At 44.6% G+C, this 15,846-nt stretch overlaps 1 protein-coding gene across 2 annotated transcripts in view; it reads right to left on the reverse strand.

Annotated features, from left to right (window-relative positions):
* Nucleotides 1-15,846, reverse strand: part of LOC147620894 (uncharacterized) — a 54,215-nt gene that overhangs the window by 37,074 nt on the left and 1,295 nt on the right. For both annotated transcript variants that reach the window (XM_086825161.1, XM_086825160.1), the window contains exon 3: nucleotides 15,722-15,791. In XM_086825161.1, coding sequence (XP_086681287.1) covers nucleotides 15,722-15,791 — 70 coding nt within the window. The remainder of the gene's footprint in view (nucleotides 1-15,721; nucleotides 15,792-15,846) is intronic.

The raw sequence follows: 15,846 nt of genomic DNA on the forward strand, positions 1-15,846 counted from the left end.
TGCCTGGAAGTACCACTGTCTAGAATCCAGTCCCAAGTATCCCTAGTGGTGAGTGCAACCGCCTCCCTGCTCGAAGAAGATGAAACTCTGGTGTCCATAATCTCCAAGTGCACAAAAGCAAGAGTCTTCACAGTTACTACCTTGCTTGGTGCTCCGCTGAGGACATTTCCTCCAATAGTGGCCTTTCTAGCCACAATGGTTACAGGTCCGCTCTACCTTCAAGGCGTCACGATCCGAACTAGGCTCCTACTCAGAAGACTTCCCTTTGCCCTTGTTGCAGCCTTTCAACCGCTGGCCAATCAAGGCCTCAAAACCTCCGCCCTGTGGAGGGTTCGTATAACACTCTTCTTGGTCCAAGACCATAGGCACAAGCTCCTCCCATGTGATGGTGCTGAGCCTCCCACTGGTGATTAAAGAGGAGTAGAAAGCTGAATACTGAGAGGTCATATGAGACAACAAAGTGATGGCCATGTGCTCTGAAGATATCTCCTTCCCAGCCTGAAGAACCTCCTGCTGAAGAGCCTGGAGTTTGTTGATGTGCTCCCGCATCGTCGGAGACTTTGCAGGATTCATCACTCACATCTGCACTTCCAAGGAAATCCGCTTCATGGGTGATACCCTGTTATACACAGAAGCCAAGTGCTACCAAATCCCTTTGGCCAGCGTCATGTGTTTGATATGATTAATCACCTAGGGTGTGCAATTAAGGAAGATGAAAGGACGCACACGGGCATTGACACGATCCCATAACTGTGCCTAAGCCTCCCGTTCTTTCCGAGTAGAGGGTAAAAGCTCCCCGTCCTCCAACTCTGGCCATGGAACACCAACCACAATGAAATCAGCCAAGTCATAAGACTCCAAGACAGACCCCATCATTACCTTCCATATGCCATAGTTGGTCCCGTCCAACTGTCGATCCGCCGGGAATGTGGGGAGAGTGGGGATTCTCAAGCAAATCTACCATCTCAAGGGTTCACAAGGTCTTGTGAAGGGAGGGTGGGTGGGAAAAAAAAATGAAGAAGAGGCTGCAAACAATATGCAAGGTGGCTATCCGACACTAATGGCCGCCTTCTACCCAATCTCCAAGTCCCAAACAGCCCAAGAATTCTCCAATTAGCACCAAAACTCAACAAACCCTCAAGCTCCCACTGTCTCCAAGCTTCAAGCCACCTAGAGCTCTCATATCATGTCGAAATGCACAGTGAAAAATGAGAGAACTACTCTGAGAAACAAAATGCAGAAGTGTAGAGAGAGAAAGTTGTATAAACTCTGCTATATACACGAAGATTCGATACAAAAGTGAGTGTGGGAGCAAGGGTGGTATTTATACCACCCTACAGTGCTCGTCGGCTAGCCCTAAAGCAGTCGACTAGATGCATGCATGTCCACGACTGAGAAAATGACCAGTCGTCGGCCAACACATGTGCAGTTGGCCAGGACAAGAGAGCAGTCGGCCAACAAAAGAGTGAGTCGGCCAACAACAGAAGGAGTCGGCCAGCACAAGACAACCCCCACGACCCAAAAACAGGGAGAAAAAACATGGAAAAATGGAGAGGACTCCTGAGCGGGCACATGCACAACAGAGACCCTCACTGAGTACTATGGTACAAACAAGAGATGATTGCTAACAGCTTAAGCTTCCAGACATTTGAACTCTGCGCAATGTTTTCCATGTTTCTTGGTTGAAGCCCTACATCGGTCAAGCATTACAAGATATTGTAGATGAGCAATAACTGGACGTGGTAGATGAAGCTGAAGTCATTGAGCCTTGAGGAATGACCTACGTAGCTCGTGCCTGACTTATCCTGGACTGAGGATTACAATGGGGTCACGACGTACGACACATATCATCCTAAAGGGTACTAATAATGTACAATGTTGCACTGATGATGATGAGCCATCTTGTCACCATGCAAGTGCAGAGTGCATGTGACAGAGGACTAGAGTCTAGAGTCTAGACTCTCGACATTTTTGTACTTAGTGTTGTGACTAATCACAACACACTTTTTTGTATTTCCTATTGTAGGCCGTAGGCCATGACTCTTATTTATGGCATGTTCAATGTTCATTGTTCATGACTCTCGAGTTTTTGTACTAGTGTTTTAACTTTTTTCTAGTTTATGATAAATTACAACTTCTCTAGACTTTGCATCTCTAAATGTGTATAAATATCCTTTTTTCAAGTGTTTTTTAAAGTGGATCGTACCTCAATCGAACTTATTTTTCAAAATTTAAAAATCCGGTATCGGTACCGTTTTTTCGTACCTTCGTTTCATACTTGATAACTATGGTCGGCTATAGCATGTGTGGGGTGCTTGTCCAAGGACCTAGCTGATAGCAAGTCAAGCAGTCCAAGTGGTCTTCAAAGGCTTATAAACAGCATTTGGCTTAGTTCTTGTGATGCATTCAGTCCTTCCTTGGACTAGGTCATAGAGTAGCATTAGATTAGGTGTTCTCACCTTTTTGAGGGGCAGCCATGGGCTAGCCAAGATGTAGCTTTTTGTACTATAGAATATCCTGAATACTCAACTCTCTCTCTCTCTCTCTCTCTCTCTCTCTCTCTCGCTTCTCTATCTTTTGTATGCGTTTTGCATCAAGCATGTTCCAAGATGGTGTTTAGGGCTGAAAGAAGACTCCCAGAGCTTCCGCATGTGACAAAAGGCCTAGCAACAGCATGATGAATTCCAGCACGTGACCTGCTGATGTGTTAAGGGGAAGGATAGCAAGCATGAATAGTAGTGGAACAGAGTTACAGATTCTCAGTTCTTCAACAAGACTTGGAAGTGGAAGATAAGAAGTGGAAGGTGTTCAGGCAAAGTATCAAAGTCAAGCATAAAGTCAAAGTTAGTAGTCCACAGACGAAGGAAGGATAACAAACTGTCCACCCCGTCATCAAGTTTAGCAAAAGCGGCTGTCACATGCACGCCCGTGCCATGGCATAAACCTCAGCATATTTAGCATAATCCCTGTTTAGGACAGCATCATAAAGGACCTTGGAGGGCATGGGCACCTAGTCGGCAACCATAAGACTTTCCATACAGCAATCGGCAGCCAATGGGACATCCAAGCATGCACTCGCCAAGCTACAGCCAATCGGCCAACATATTGCTCAACTAAGGGATTCAACGCAGCATTTAAAATAGCATTTTCGGCAATATTCCTTGTCCACAACAGGCCGATAGCCGTGTAGTGAACCGTCCTGCACCTTCTTGCTATATATAAGTAGAAGTCATCATTTGTATAAATCATAACCTTTTGAAGAAATTTAGATGTCAATAGAAAGAAGTATGTAGAAGGCCAAAGGTCACCCTATGGGGTGGACCAAGGGCCAAGAAGTTGCCTAAGACCAACACTCTCCCTTTCTCCTCTCCTCTGTCTTAATCATTTTCATTAATCGGCATCTTGTTCTTAATCAAGCTTCGGGCTGTGGATTAAGCAGTAAAGCTTCCGTGCACGCAACATTGGTATCAGAGCATTCAGGCTCAGCCATTAAGCATAGTCCAAAGGAGGTTCACAAATCCATCATAAGAATGCAGTCAAGGTAGCATGAGGAGTGGTTTACAATAGGCGAAGCTGGAGGAAAGCATTTCCTGGGGGTATGTACTCAGAATCAGTACATCATTAGCTCTCAAATCAGTTCCAAAGGCCTAGCTACGGGCATAATCAGTTCCAGCACGTGACCCGCCGTTGTGTTAAGGGGAAGGAATAGCAAGCATGGGAACAATAGTGGAATAGATGCTCAGTTCTTCAGCAAGACTTGGAAGTGGAAGATCAGAAGGGGAAGGTGTTTAAGAAAAGAGCCAAAGTCAAGCATAAAGTCAAAGTAGTCCAAGGAGGAAGAAAGGATGATAGAGTGTCCACCCCGTCATCAAGTTTAGCAGGAGGGGATGTCACATGCACGCCCGTACCATGGCATAAACCTCAGCATTTCTCTCTTTAGGACAGCATCATAAAGGACCTTCGAGGGCCTAGGCACCTAGTCGGCAGCCATAAGAGCTTCCATACAGCAACCAGTAGCCAATGGGGCACCCAAGCATGCGATCGCCAAGCTACAACCAGTCGGCCAGCAGATTGGACAACTAAGGGATTCAGCACAGCATTTAAAATAGCATTTTTGGCAATATTCCTTCACCGTCACAACAGGTCAACACCAGTGCAGTGAACCGACGTGCACCTTCTTGCCATATATATGTAGAAGTCATCATTTGCATAAATCATAACCTGTGAAGAAGTTTAGAAGTCAGTAGAAGCACGTAGAAGGCCAGGGATCACCACCTTTTTGTACCATAATACAAATAAAACCCTAACACCAACTCTCTCTCTCCTCTCCTCTATCTTAATCATTTTCATTAATCAGCATCTTGTTCTTAATCAAGCTTAGGGCTGTGGATTAAGCAATAAAGCTTTCGCCCATGCAACAAAACCATCTGTTGCTCATCAATTTGATGACAATGTTGATGAGACCGCACAAGAATTGTGGGATGCCATTCAAAGGAGGTATCATAGAGAGAACTCTACTCAGAAGATTGCCTTGGAGAATCAGCTTGCCAACTTGAAGATCTCCGATACTACCAACATCATGGATTCCATCACGGAGTTTATTACCATCCAGAAGCAGTTGGTCTCATTGGGAAGCAAGGCTGCTTATGAAGACTTTGTTAATCACCTCCTCACCAAATTACCCAAAACTTTCTCATCTTTCTATAATACTATTTCACTTCTTTCCTCTACTCCGAATCTGCATAATATTGTTGGCATGCTTCAAGGTAGAGCTACGAGGAAGAAAACAAGCCAGGTTGCTTCCGAGACCCTTCTTCACGGTCAAGGGCAAAGGCAAATGGCAGTCTAAGGGTTCCACCTGCAACAAAGTTGACTTTAAGCCTGCTAACAATCTTGCTCATAAGGATCTTATTTGCCATTATTGTGCTCACAAAGGTCACATTCAGCTTGACTATCGCAAGAAGAAGAGAGAAGGTAGTCTTGCAAAGAAGCCCACCAATCAAACCTCTCTGTCTACCAACCAATCCCAGAGTTCCTCTTCCACCAATGAGATTGCCTTCATCGGCACTGAGGAGCTTCCCGCGGACTCACCTGTTCCTGCCACCTCACGCCTTACCGATTGGGTGGTTGATAGTGGGTGCTCTAATCACATGACTCATGACGGCTCAATTCTACATGATATTCCGCCTAGCTCTTCGAAGGTGTCCATTGGCAATGCTTCCAACCTTGAGGCCTCTTCTACTATCCGGGATGTGCTTTATGTTCCCTAGCTCTCTAGCAATCTGCTCTCAATGTTTCGGATTGCAAAGAAAGGCTACAGTGTCTACTTTGACAATTCAGTTCTTGAGATCATTGACAATAGCACATTGCAGATTGTTGCCAAAGGTGTACAGAAAGGCGGTATTTACAGGTTGAAGAACTTTGGTGGCTCTTTGAATAAGTCACAGTCTCATTTGCTACTTCTTCTTCAAAGCTATTGTGCCTTGGTAGCTTGGGATGATACAACATTGTGGCATGCTCGCTACGGGCACTTGAACTATGCTTCTCTTCAGCAGCTATCTTCTCAGCAATTGTCAAGGGTCTTTCGTAGCTGAAACACTTCCACTCCACTTGCGTGGCTTGTTTGCATGGCAAGCAACATAGAGAGCCTTTCCATCACAAGGCTACTCATCGGGCTTCTCACAAGATCCTCTTCAGCATTCAGCCAGCATATGTGCAACCATCAACAGTTCTAGGCTTGCATAGTGGTCATTGAAGAGTTATTCAAGGTGCCTGGGACAGCAAATGGTTCAGCAGGCTTAGGCCAAAGGTATTGTACCCTTATTGTACTCTATGAATATACTGAAAATACAGCCATCTCTCTCTCTCTCTCTCTCTCTCTCTCTCTCTCTCTCTCTCTCTCTCTCTATGCTGATTGTTCTTGCATCCAGAGTTCCCCAAAGGTCAAAGATATTGTACCCTTTTTGTAATCTATGAATATACTGAAAATACAGCCACTTCTCTCTCTCTATTCTATGTCTATACTGATGGTTCTTGCATCAAGAATTCCTATGCAGTACTTAGGGGCTGAAAGAAGACTACCCAGAACTTATGCACGTCACAAGAAAGGAGGAGGGGATGGAGGGGGGAGGCGCCTTTAGTGGGTAATTGGGACCCAATCTGGTGTTGACTATCTATCTTCTCTCTCTACTCTTCTCTCTCAAAGTAAAGTGGATTGAATAAACTCAAAGGTTTAAAGAAGGCTTTGTGGTGTGGTACGACGGTCAACCTATTGCATGCTACACATCAAGCCTTCTTCTTACTAAGGCTAGACTGATTTCGGGAGTCCTTGAGCAATTGGTGATGCTGCAAATCCATGGGAGTGGTGTCTCTCCTTCTTCAATGCAGTGATATACAAAGTGTATCTTGTCTAAGCTTCACTTGGCTTCTTACTTTACTACATAGCTGGCTTCCCATCCTAGAATGGAAAAAGTCCCTATAGCAAAATCAATAGCATTCAGTTCTAATAACAAACACATTGGACATGCAAACAAGCCACACAAGTGGAGTGGGAGGGTTTCAGATGCAGAAGACCCTCGACCATCTACTGAGAAGACAATTGTTGAAGAGAAGCACGTACGTCGTAGCGAGCATACCACAATGTTGTACCCTCCTCAGCTACCAAAGCATGATAGCTTTGAACAAGTTGTAGTAAATGAGACTGTGATTCATTCAAAGAGCCATCAAAGTCCTTCAACCTCTAAAGACTTCCTTCATGTACACCTTTGGCAACAATCTGCAAGGTGCTAGTGTCAATGATCTCAAGAACTAAACTGTCAAAGTAGACACCGTAGCCTTTCTTTGCAATCCGAAACATTGAGTGCAGATTGCTAGAGAGCTTGGTAACATATAGCACGTCCCAAATGGTAGAAGGTTGGCCAAGAGAAGAGTTACGTCGCACGTTACCCACACAAGAGGCCTAAAGGTTGGAAGCATCACCAATGGACACCTTCGAAGAGCCACGCCAAATGTCATGTAGAATGGAGCTGTCATGAGTCATGTGAGTAGTGCACCCACTATCAACCACCCAATCCATAAGACGTGAGGTGGCAGCAACAAGTGAGTCCGCGGGAAGCTCCTCAATGCCGATGAAGATAGTCTCCTTGGTGGAAGAAGAACTCTGGGATCGGTTGGTGGGCTTCTTTGCAAAACCGCCTCTCTCTTCTTCTTGCGACGGTCAGGCTGAATGTGACCTTTGTTACCATAATAATGACAAGTAAGATCCGTATGAGCAAGATTGTTAGCAGGTTTAGAGTCAACTTCATTTGCTGTTGGAAACCTTAGACTACCAATTGCCTTTGCCAGAAGGGTCTTGGAAGCAACCTGGCTTGTTTTCTTCCTCGTAGCTCTATCATAAAGCATACCAACAAAAGTATGCAAATCGGGAGTAGAGGAAAGAAGTAAAATAATATCATAGAAAGATGAGAAAGTCTCTCGCAATTAAGCGAGGAGCCAATGAACAAAGTCTTCATCAGTAGCCTTGCTCCCCAAAGAGACGAACTGCTTGTGGATGGTAACAAGCTCCATGATGGAATCCAAGATGCTGGCAATATCGGAGATATTCAAGTTGGCAAGCTAATTCTCCATGGCAATCTTCTAAGTAGGGTTATCTCTATGATACCTCCTCCGAATGGTGTCCCATAGTTCTTCTGCGGCGGTCTTCTCACCATTGTCATCAAATTGACGAGCAAAGAGGGTTTAATGTTGAAGATGATAAATGCATGTGCCCCAGCGTCCTTATCAAGCCAGGCATCAATCTCAGCCCGAGGAGAAGTTGCAGTTGGCTGGGCATTGGCCCCAGTAATAATACCCCATAGCCGATGATACCAGAGTAAAGTTTTCATCTGCAACAATCAAGGTAGTTGGTCCCATCTAGGATGGATTCCTTTGGAAGTTGGGGAATAGATGAAGAGATAACAATCAGTGTAGAAGCCATGGAATCCTTCTCTTGAATTTACAGCGGAAAGGCTGCAAGTAGGTACTCGGGGCTGCCCACTCCTCCCTAGACACTAGGCGAGGTGAAACAAGATGTAGAACTGTATTCCTTCCGGAGATCAAGGCACGCAGGTGAAGACGGGAGCTAACCTGATGCGCGATGAAGAAAGGGAGAGAGGGGCTAATGGAGCAAGTGTACGGTGCTGCCACTAGGCCGGGGTAGGGACAGAGTATAGAAAGCAAAACAAATTGCGATTTGCGTTAAACTGCATGGAGGGAGGGCTGGAAAGAATATGGAGCACTGAGTGAATGAAGGCGCAGCACGTGGAAGACGGTCATCAATCGGCCGGGTTCTCCTTACCCAAACATCCCATGAGACCACCAATAATGGTGGGGCATGAGGGAAGACCAAGGGCATTTTGCCCTATGTAGAGGGGTTAATTTGACCCCAACCCCCTATGTGGGATAATAGACTACCATGAGGCAACATGACAAGCGGAGGGCAAGAATCCATTCCATCACCCCCCTGGATGCAAAGCCCGAAGCCAAGCAGGAGCCGAAAGGCTCTGATACCATGAGAGAATAGTTGAAGGCACCAAGAGGAAGAAGAGGAGAGACTTGGAGCAACCAGGCAAGAACCAACACTTGAGCAAAAATGATGAATGAATTATATGGCAAAAAGCCTGTTCTTATATACATCATGAAGGAGCTGGTTGGCCAACATAAAAAGCCACGACTGAGGACAAAGTCCATGACTAGGAAAAATACCTGATAAAAGGTGGGAAAAATACCCAAAAATATCATATAAATATGCTATAAAACGTGGTATAAAAGGGATCAAATGGGACTGGAGACGATGTGACATGTAGGAGCTTATGACCGTAGTAATCACAACCTTAGTCTAACTAAACTGCACTTAATGATGTTTAAGAGACAAACAGATATGTGTCAATGCAATGCAGCTATATTATATGAATGAATGATGTTACAATGAGATCCAAATGGATCTGTAATGCTGAATATGCTGCCTATATGCTGAATATGCGGGCTGAACTGCTGTCCACTCTTTCCCTTGTCTCCTGGAAGGAAACGCTGAAGGGAGGCTTAGGGAACAGATGCTGTATGCTGAAGGGATGATGAAACGCAGACCTGTTGGGCTGAACTGGCTGCGTTTTGCTGATGATGATGGCTGATGGAGATGTGTTAACTGTAACTACTGCTGATGATGATGCGTTAGATGTACCTGCTGCTGATGATGATATGCTGAAACGCTGCTGATCCAGATGAAGGATGCGCTTCACTGATGAACTTGCTGATGACTGAATGCTGCTATGCTGAGGTGCTGAATGCTGAATGGAGAGGCGCCTATATATATGTGGGTGAGAGGGCTGGTCGGCCAGATGGCTGCAGTCGGCCAGTACATGTCTTCCAATAAAGCTAGTCGGCTGCCCCAAAAATGCCTATTAAAATGCATAAAATACCTGAATAATGCCTGATAAATGCTGGTAAAATATCTGATGAATCTGATGATGCTAATGATGCCATAATGATGCCATGTCACTATACACCTGACTGGTGTGCACGTGACATTCCCCGCTGCTAAACTGTTGCTGGGTGATAAACCTGGCAACCTTCGACTCTTCTGTGATCCTTCTCCTCCGAACCACTGCCCCCTTCTGTCTGCTGCTGCCGGGACTGAGGCCGTCTGCAGGAGTGAAATCCTTTGAGCCAAGACTCTATGTACTGCGGGAACTGAATGGCAAATACCTGAGGCACCCCTGACCTGCCTGTGGAAACCTTTCACCTACCATCTCCGTCGTACCTGAAGCTCTGAACCTCCTGAGGCGATGTTGGAGCAAACTTCCGTCTTCTGTGGAAGAGAAACTCCCTGCTGCTGCTGCCAGTTGAAGCCAAAACTTATGTCCTTCTTTGATGATGGATGTCCTTCTTCCCTGAGAGTTCATGGGCAACATGTATGCAAGACTGACTGCTAAGATGACTGCTAAGATGACTGTCTGCTATGCAAGCCATGTGCAACCCTATATGCTGTGCAAGAATGCAGATGGATGGGTTACTGATGCATACCTAAGGGAAAATCCCTAAGGGTGGCTTGCAAAATTTTGAGAACTGGGTTTAACTATGCGGAAGCGATTAACATGATGTCTGACTGAATGACTGATGAACTGAACATGCTCTAAGGCTGGCTACCCTGTAACGCTCTGATACCAATGTGACATGTAGGAGCTTATGACCGTAGTAATCACAACCTTAGTCTAACTAAACTGCACTTAATGATGTTTAAGAGACAAACAGATATGTGTCAATGCAATGCAGCTATATTATATGAATGAATGATGTTACAATGAGATCCAAATGGATCTGTAATGCTGAATATGCTACCTATATGCTGAATATGCGGGCTGAACTGCTGTCCACTCCTTCCCTTGTCTCCTGGAAGGAAACGCTGAAGGGAGGCTTAGGGAACAGATGCTGTATGCTGAAGGGATGATGAAACGCAGACCTGTTGGGCTGAACTCGCTGCGTTTTGCTGATGATGATGGCTGATGGAGATGCGTTAACTGTAACTACTGCTGATGATGATGCGTTAGATGTACCTGCTGCTGATGATGATATGCTGAAACGCTGCTGATCCAGATGAAGGATGCGCTTCACTGATGAACTTGCTGATGACTGAATGCTGCTATGCTGAGGTGCTGAATGCTGAATGGAGAGGCGCCTATATATATGTGGGTGAGAGGGCTGGTCGGCCAGATGGCTGCAGTCGGCCAGTACATGTCTTCCAATAAAGCTAGTCGGCTGCCCCAAAAATGCCTATTAAAATGCATAAAATACCTGAATAATGCCTGATAAATGCTGGTAAAATATCTGATGAATCTGATGATGCTAATGATGCCATGTCACTGTACACCTGACTGGTGTGCACGTGACAGACGATCATTCCAATAGTCAGACCTCTATCCATCTCTCAAAGGGCGTTGCCAACACGATTCCCATTTTGGTCAAATTTCGCAATTGTCCAGGCCGGTTGTTGTGGCCCACAAGATCTAAGAGTTTCGGATACTCCGATGAGTGCTACTGAGAGAAAGATATTGCAAAAGTATTCCATTAGAGATGGATTAATGTTCAAGGATGGCAAGGTTTGTGTGCCCAATGATTTGAACGTCCAAGCTTTGATATTGCATGAGTGCCATGACGCACCTAGTGCTAGGCACCCATGCATACATAGAACCTTGGCCTTGGTTGGTCGGCATCTATTGGACGCCTGTCATATGCACAGAAGCTCTCTGTGTCTTCTTTCAGTCCTAAGCAACTGAATAGGAACCTAGATGCAAGTCACCAACAAATATAGAGAGAGAAGAGAGAGAGAGAGCACACAAAACTGACCATATTTTCGGTATATTAGATAGCACACAAAACTGTCCATAGGACTGTACAAGGCTGTGGCCCTTGGCCTTCCAAAAGATAACCTAAAGACCTTCTCATACTCAACAAAGAACAATGCCTTGCCTTTTTATAGGCTCTTGGAAGCTTAATCAACTAGCCGATTGCTGGTCGGCCAGTTCCATGGACAACCAACCTAAGGTGTTTCACCCCCTATGCTTGGCCGACTGGATATTGATCCATATAGATGTCTTCCGGTGCCTGTCAAGGCTGCTACTACCCTAATCCTAAATTCCTAATGTTTATCTCCTATCAAATCAGGGATTAGCACTAGAAATCAACCATGTCCATGTGTGCACATTGATAAAATTCGTGGTGCTTATGCTAGATCAATATGAGTGGAGGAGAGAGACTCAAAATACAAGAACATATCTTGTTTATTAAGTTGCTTATGAATACAACTTGGCCTTTTGCTTATATCAAAATGCCTTCTAGCTCCACCTTTAAATCGGTGAGCTAGTGGTCCATAAGTCCATTCACACACACACCCTTCTCCTACCCTTTTACATAACCTTAGTCTTTTAATACTCCCCCTCAATACCAACTATGAAAAAAATTGGAATAGGTGGTATTGGACATAGGTTGCCTTTATAACATTAGGCGTACAGGGTTAGGAATATAGGTGTTGTTACATTGAGATTTAAAACAATTTCTCAGTGGAGTTAGAGGCTGATACAAAGTTAGCCTCTGACTCTTTGTTAGGACATTTAGAAGTGATATGTCCCATTTGTTTACACTTGTTACATTTCATTTTGTTGCGATATTTGATCCAACAATTATTTGCCAAATGACCCACCTTTTTGCAATGGACACATCTTATTTTGATCACTTGATGTGACAAAGCTTGTTCGATATTCGATGAAGTTGTTGCACTTGAAGGTTCAGCTCCTCCCTTTGGCCTCTTCTCTTCATCAAGACAAGATTGAATGACTCCTTCAAGGGTGGGATTAGGTATGTTCTTCAGGGTGGTGACTAAGGTGGGGTACACCTTCTTGACTGCTTTTAGCAAAACAGCCACTGCATCATCTTCATCCATTCTCGCATTCACTGATGCAAGTTGAGCCATAAGGCCCTTCAAATGAGAGATAAAGGCTCCAATGCCATCTCCCTCTTTGAGCTCCAAGCTAAAAAATTCAATTTTAAGTGAGATCTTGGAATTCTTACCACGAGCTCCATAGAGCTTGTCAAGCTCATCCCATTTCTCCTTCGCAGTCGGAAGCTGGTCCACATGGTGAATAAGAGCCTCATCAAGATGAAGCATGATGATGGCTTGTACCCTCTCATCATCTTCAATATCTTCAGCCTTAGTTTGATCAATAACCTTAGTGCCGGAGATGAATGGCCAAAAACCTTTGGACATCATCTTGTACTTGACAAGAACTTGCAAGTGTGGAAGCCCTCTCCTGAGAACTTTTTAATTTGGGTATTTTCCTTTGACATTGGGTATTGAAGGGAGATTACAAGAGAGTAATGGGCTGATTTATGAAGAAGAAAACCAGAAAATTTGTGATGATTTGGCTTAAGTAGAAAGAGAAAGGCTTATGAGAGTGCAACAACCCTTAATCAAGCCAAGGATGTTGCATAAAAAAGGAGATTAAGATTGTGAAGCTTATGGTTTAGCACTTAGGGTTTGTGCCCAACCACTAATTTTGATGGAGAAAGCTTCATAAGTGTCAAGGAACACTTTTTTTGGTGATTAAGATCACCATTAGTGTTTGGCAACACTATTAGTGCTTAAGAGCACATTTTTGGCATCAATTGACACTTGTATTAGTGATTAGATTCACCGCTAGGTTTAAGAACACACTTAGTGTTTAGAAACACTTTGGAATGGCTCCCCTTTGCTGGATTAGTAGCATCATTAGTGTTAATCAACACTATTAGTGTTTATGAACACTATTAATAAGCTCTTGAGCAAGCTTTCATGGAGAAAACCAGTAGCCGCCTAGTCTTTTGCCTCTTACGCGCAGGATTCATCTCCACAAGAGGCCTCTTTCAAAGCTTCCACCACTCTTCAGCTTGTCCATATGGATATCTTGTTTATTAAGTTGCTTATGAATACAACTTGGCCTTTTGCTTATATCAAAATGCCTTCTAGCTCCACCTTTAAATAGGTGAGCTAGTGGTCCATAAGTCCATTCACACACACACCCTTCTCCTACCCTTTTACATAACCTTAGTCTTTTAATACACATGACACGCACATGAAATCCTTTGTTGAGGATTATGTGCGAAAGTGTACCCAGTGCCAGCTTAATAAAGCTTAAGAGCAAAAGGGTTGTTATATCCCTTGCAAATTCCTGAGAACAAATGGCAAAGTGTCTCAATGGATTCTATAGTTGGATTACCCCGGACTAGTAGGGGCCATGATTCAATTTGGGTCATAGTTGACCGATTGACAAAGATGGCTAGATTTATCCCTACCAAGTCGTCAGTAAAGAGTCACGAGTTGGTTCAGCTCTTTGTGGAGCAGTTGTATAAGCTCTATGGATTGCCTTAGGAGATTGTCAATGAATCTGGCATGCATGGTTGTCACCCAAATAAACTACTCCTTCATTGCCAGCAGTATACCTGACAAACAAGTCTCTACAACCTGTGACATGAAAGGAGGCACCTGAATCGATGATCCATGAGTGCATACCATGACCATCTCCTGCAAGGAGTGAATGGGCATCAAGTGAAGACGTGAATAGGACTTCATCCTCACTGTCACCTGCATGTGACACATTGACTTCTTCAATCTTGACTCCACTTTTGCCCTTTGGCTTTGCATCTTTGGCTTCATCTTTGTCTTTGTCTTTTCCTTTGCCCTTTTCCTTTTGATCATTCTTCCATTTGTAGCATTGCTTTTTGAAGTCTCCCTTCCAAATTCCCTGCACAATTTTGGCAATCAATGTTCTCCAAGTTGGAAACACGCTTGAGCATGTCATCTTCAGATCATGGTCATGCGGCTACTGGTTTTAGCCCATTTATGCTTATGTACGGTTATCAGTCGAAGTCACCCGTTGCCGTAGGGCTTCAAGGGTCAAGTAGCAAACAACAGTGGATTTCTTGCAGGATATGCAAGATATGCTGAAAAATGCAAGGAAAAGTGTAAAGAGTGCTCAAGATCATGCTCAGTACCACGTTAACCAGCTACGGACCCCAAGAGTTTTACAAGAGGGCATGTGGGTGTATCTTAAAGTACCAAAGGACTCTAAGACGATGATGTCTTCTCAACAATGCACATGGACATGTTCATCCCAAGGCTAATCACTGATTTGCAGCAGATAAACAGACTAGTTAGGATCACTATGGTAGCAGGACAGGTCGGCAGGATACTCAAGTAGCTGAAGGAGTCATTGGCTGCACCTAGTATTTTCTAGTGTTTTTCTGCTGGCCTTCTCATTGGCCTATAAAAGGCTCAGCCAAACATTGTGTTAGGCATTCAGTCCCTTATCGATTGGATCATTAGAAAAGGACTTCATGGAGTCAAGAACACCTTTTCATGGGCAGCCTAGGGCTTGCCAAGAATCTGTGCCTTTTTGTACATTATGAATATACTGAAAATACACCTATCTCTCTCTCTTCTCTCCATCTCTTGTTAGCGTTTTGCATCTACATGTTCCTATGGAAAGGTGTTTAGGGTTGAAAGAAGACACAGAGCTTCCACGCATGTGAGACAGGTCCACTTCCCAAAGAGTCCCACGTGTTGCTCCCTACACTTGGATGCTTTTTGGGCAAGGTGGCAGCCACCACGGATGTGAGGGCTGCAGGGGTCCCCTTCTCACTGCAATGATGGTGGCACGGACTGGCAGACACACTGAGCACTGTTGCTATGTGCTCGGCACCCTCTTTAAAGCTCAAGAGCGAATCCCCCTAAACACACTAATTCTGGGGCCTGCAGAAGAGACAGAGAGAGGGTGTTTTTTTTTTTATTTAAAAAAAATTGGGGGGGGGAGGGGGTGGAAAAGGAGAGAGGGGAGCGGGGAGCGGGGGCAAGCAGGTGCAAAAGTGGGAAGGGGCAGAAAACCACATGCAAGTGACCAGTAAGTATCAGGAAGCAAAAGAAAGAAGCAGGCATGCACAGGGACAAGCATAAAAAATTCAAGAACACCTTTTCATGGCCTGGGCGCAGCGAAACGGAGAGAGTATTATCAAGGGAAAATTGGGAGGACTGCAGGAAGAGGTGGTGCATGAAGAAGGGCACCAAGCATGGTTACAGTCCCAAGCTCTTGAAGCCCAAACAAAAACAAACATTAACTGCAAACAAGCCCAGATCAAGAAAGATCCCAAAATCACTCACTTCTTTTATCTTTCGGCAAGCGGGTGGGATTCCTTCTTTGCTTCCAGAAAGAAAACAAACTTGACCCAGCCTGCCAGCATTGGATCCAAGACACCAACAAAATCAGATATTCCTTGAGGGCAACA

The sequence above is a fragment of the Cibotium barometz genome, chromosome 31, assembly GCF_041138505.1.
Source record: "Cibotium barometz isolate CiBa-2024 chromosome 31, ASM4113850v1, whole genome shotgun sequence".
NCBI classification, from domain to species: domain Eukaryota; kingdom Viridiplantae; phylum Streptophyta; class Polypodiopsida; order Cyatheales; family Cibotiaceae; genus Cibotium; species Cibotium barometz.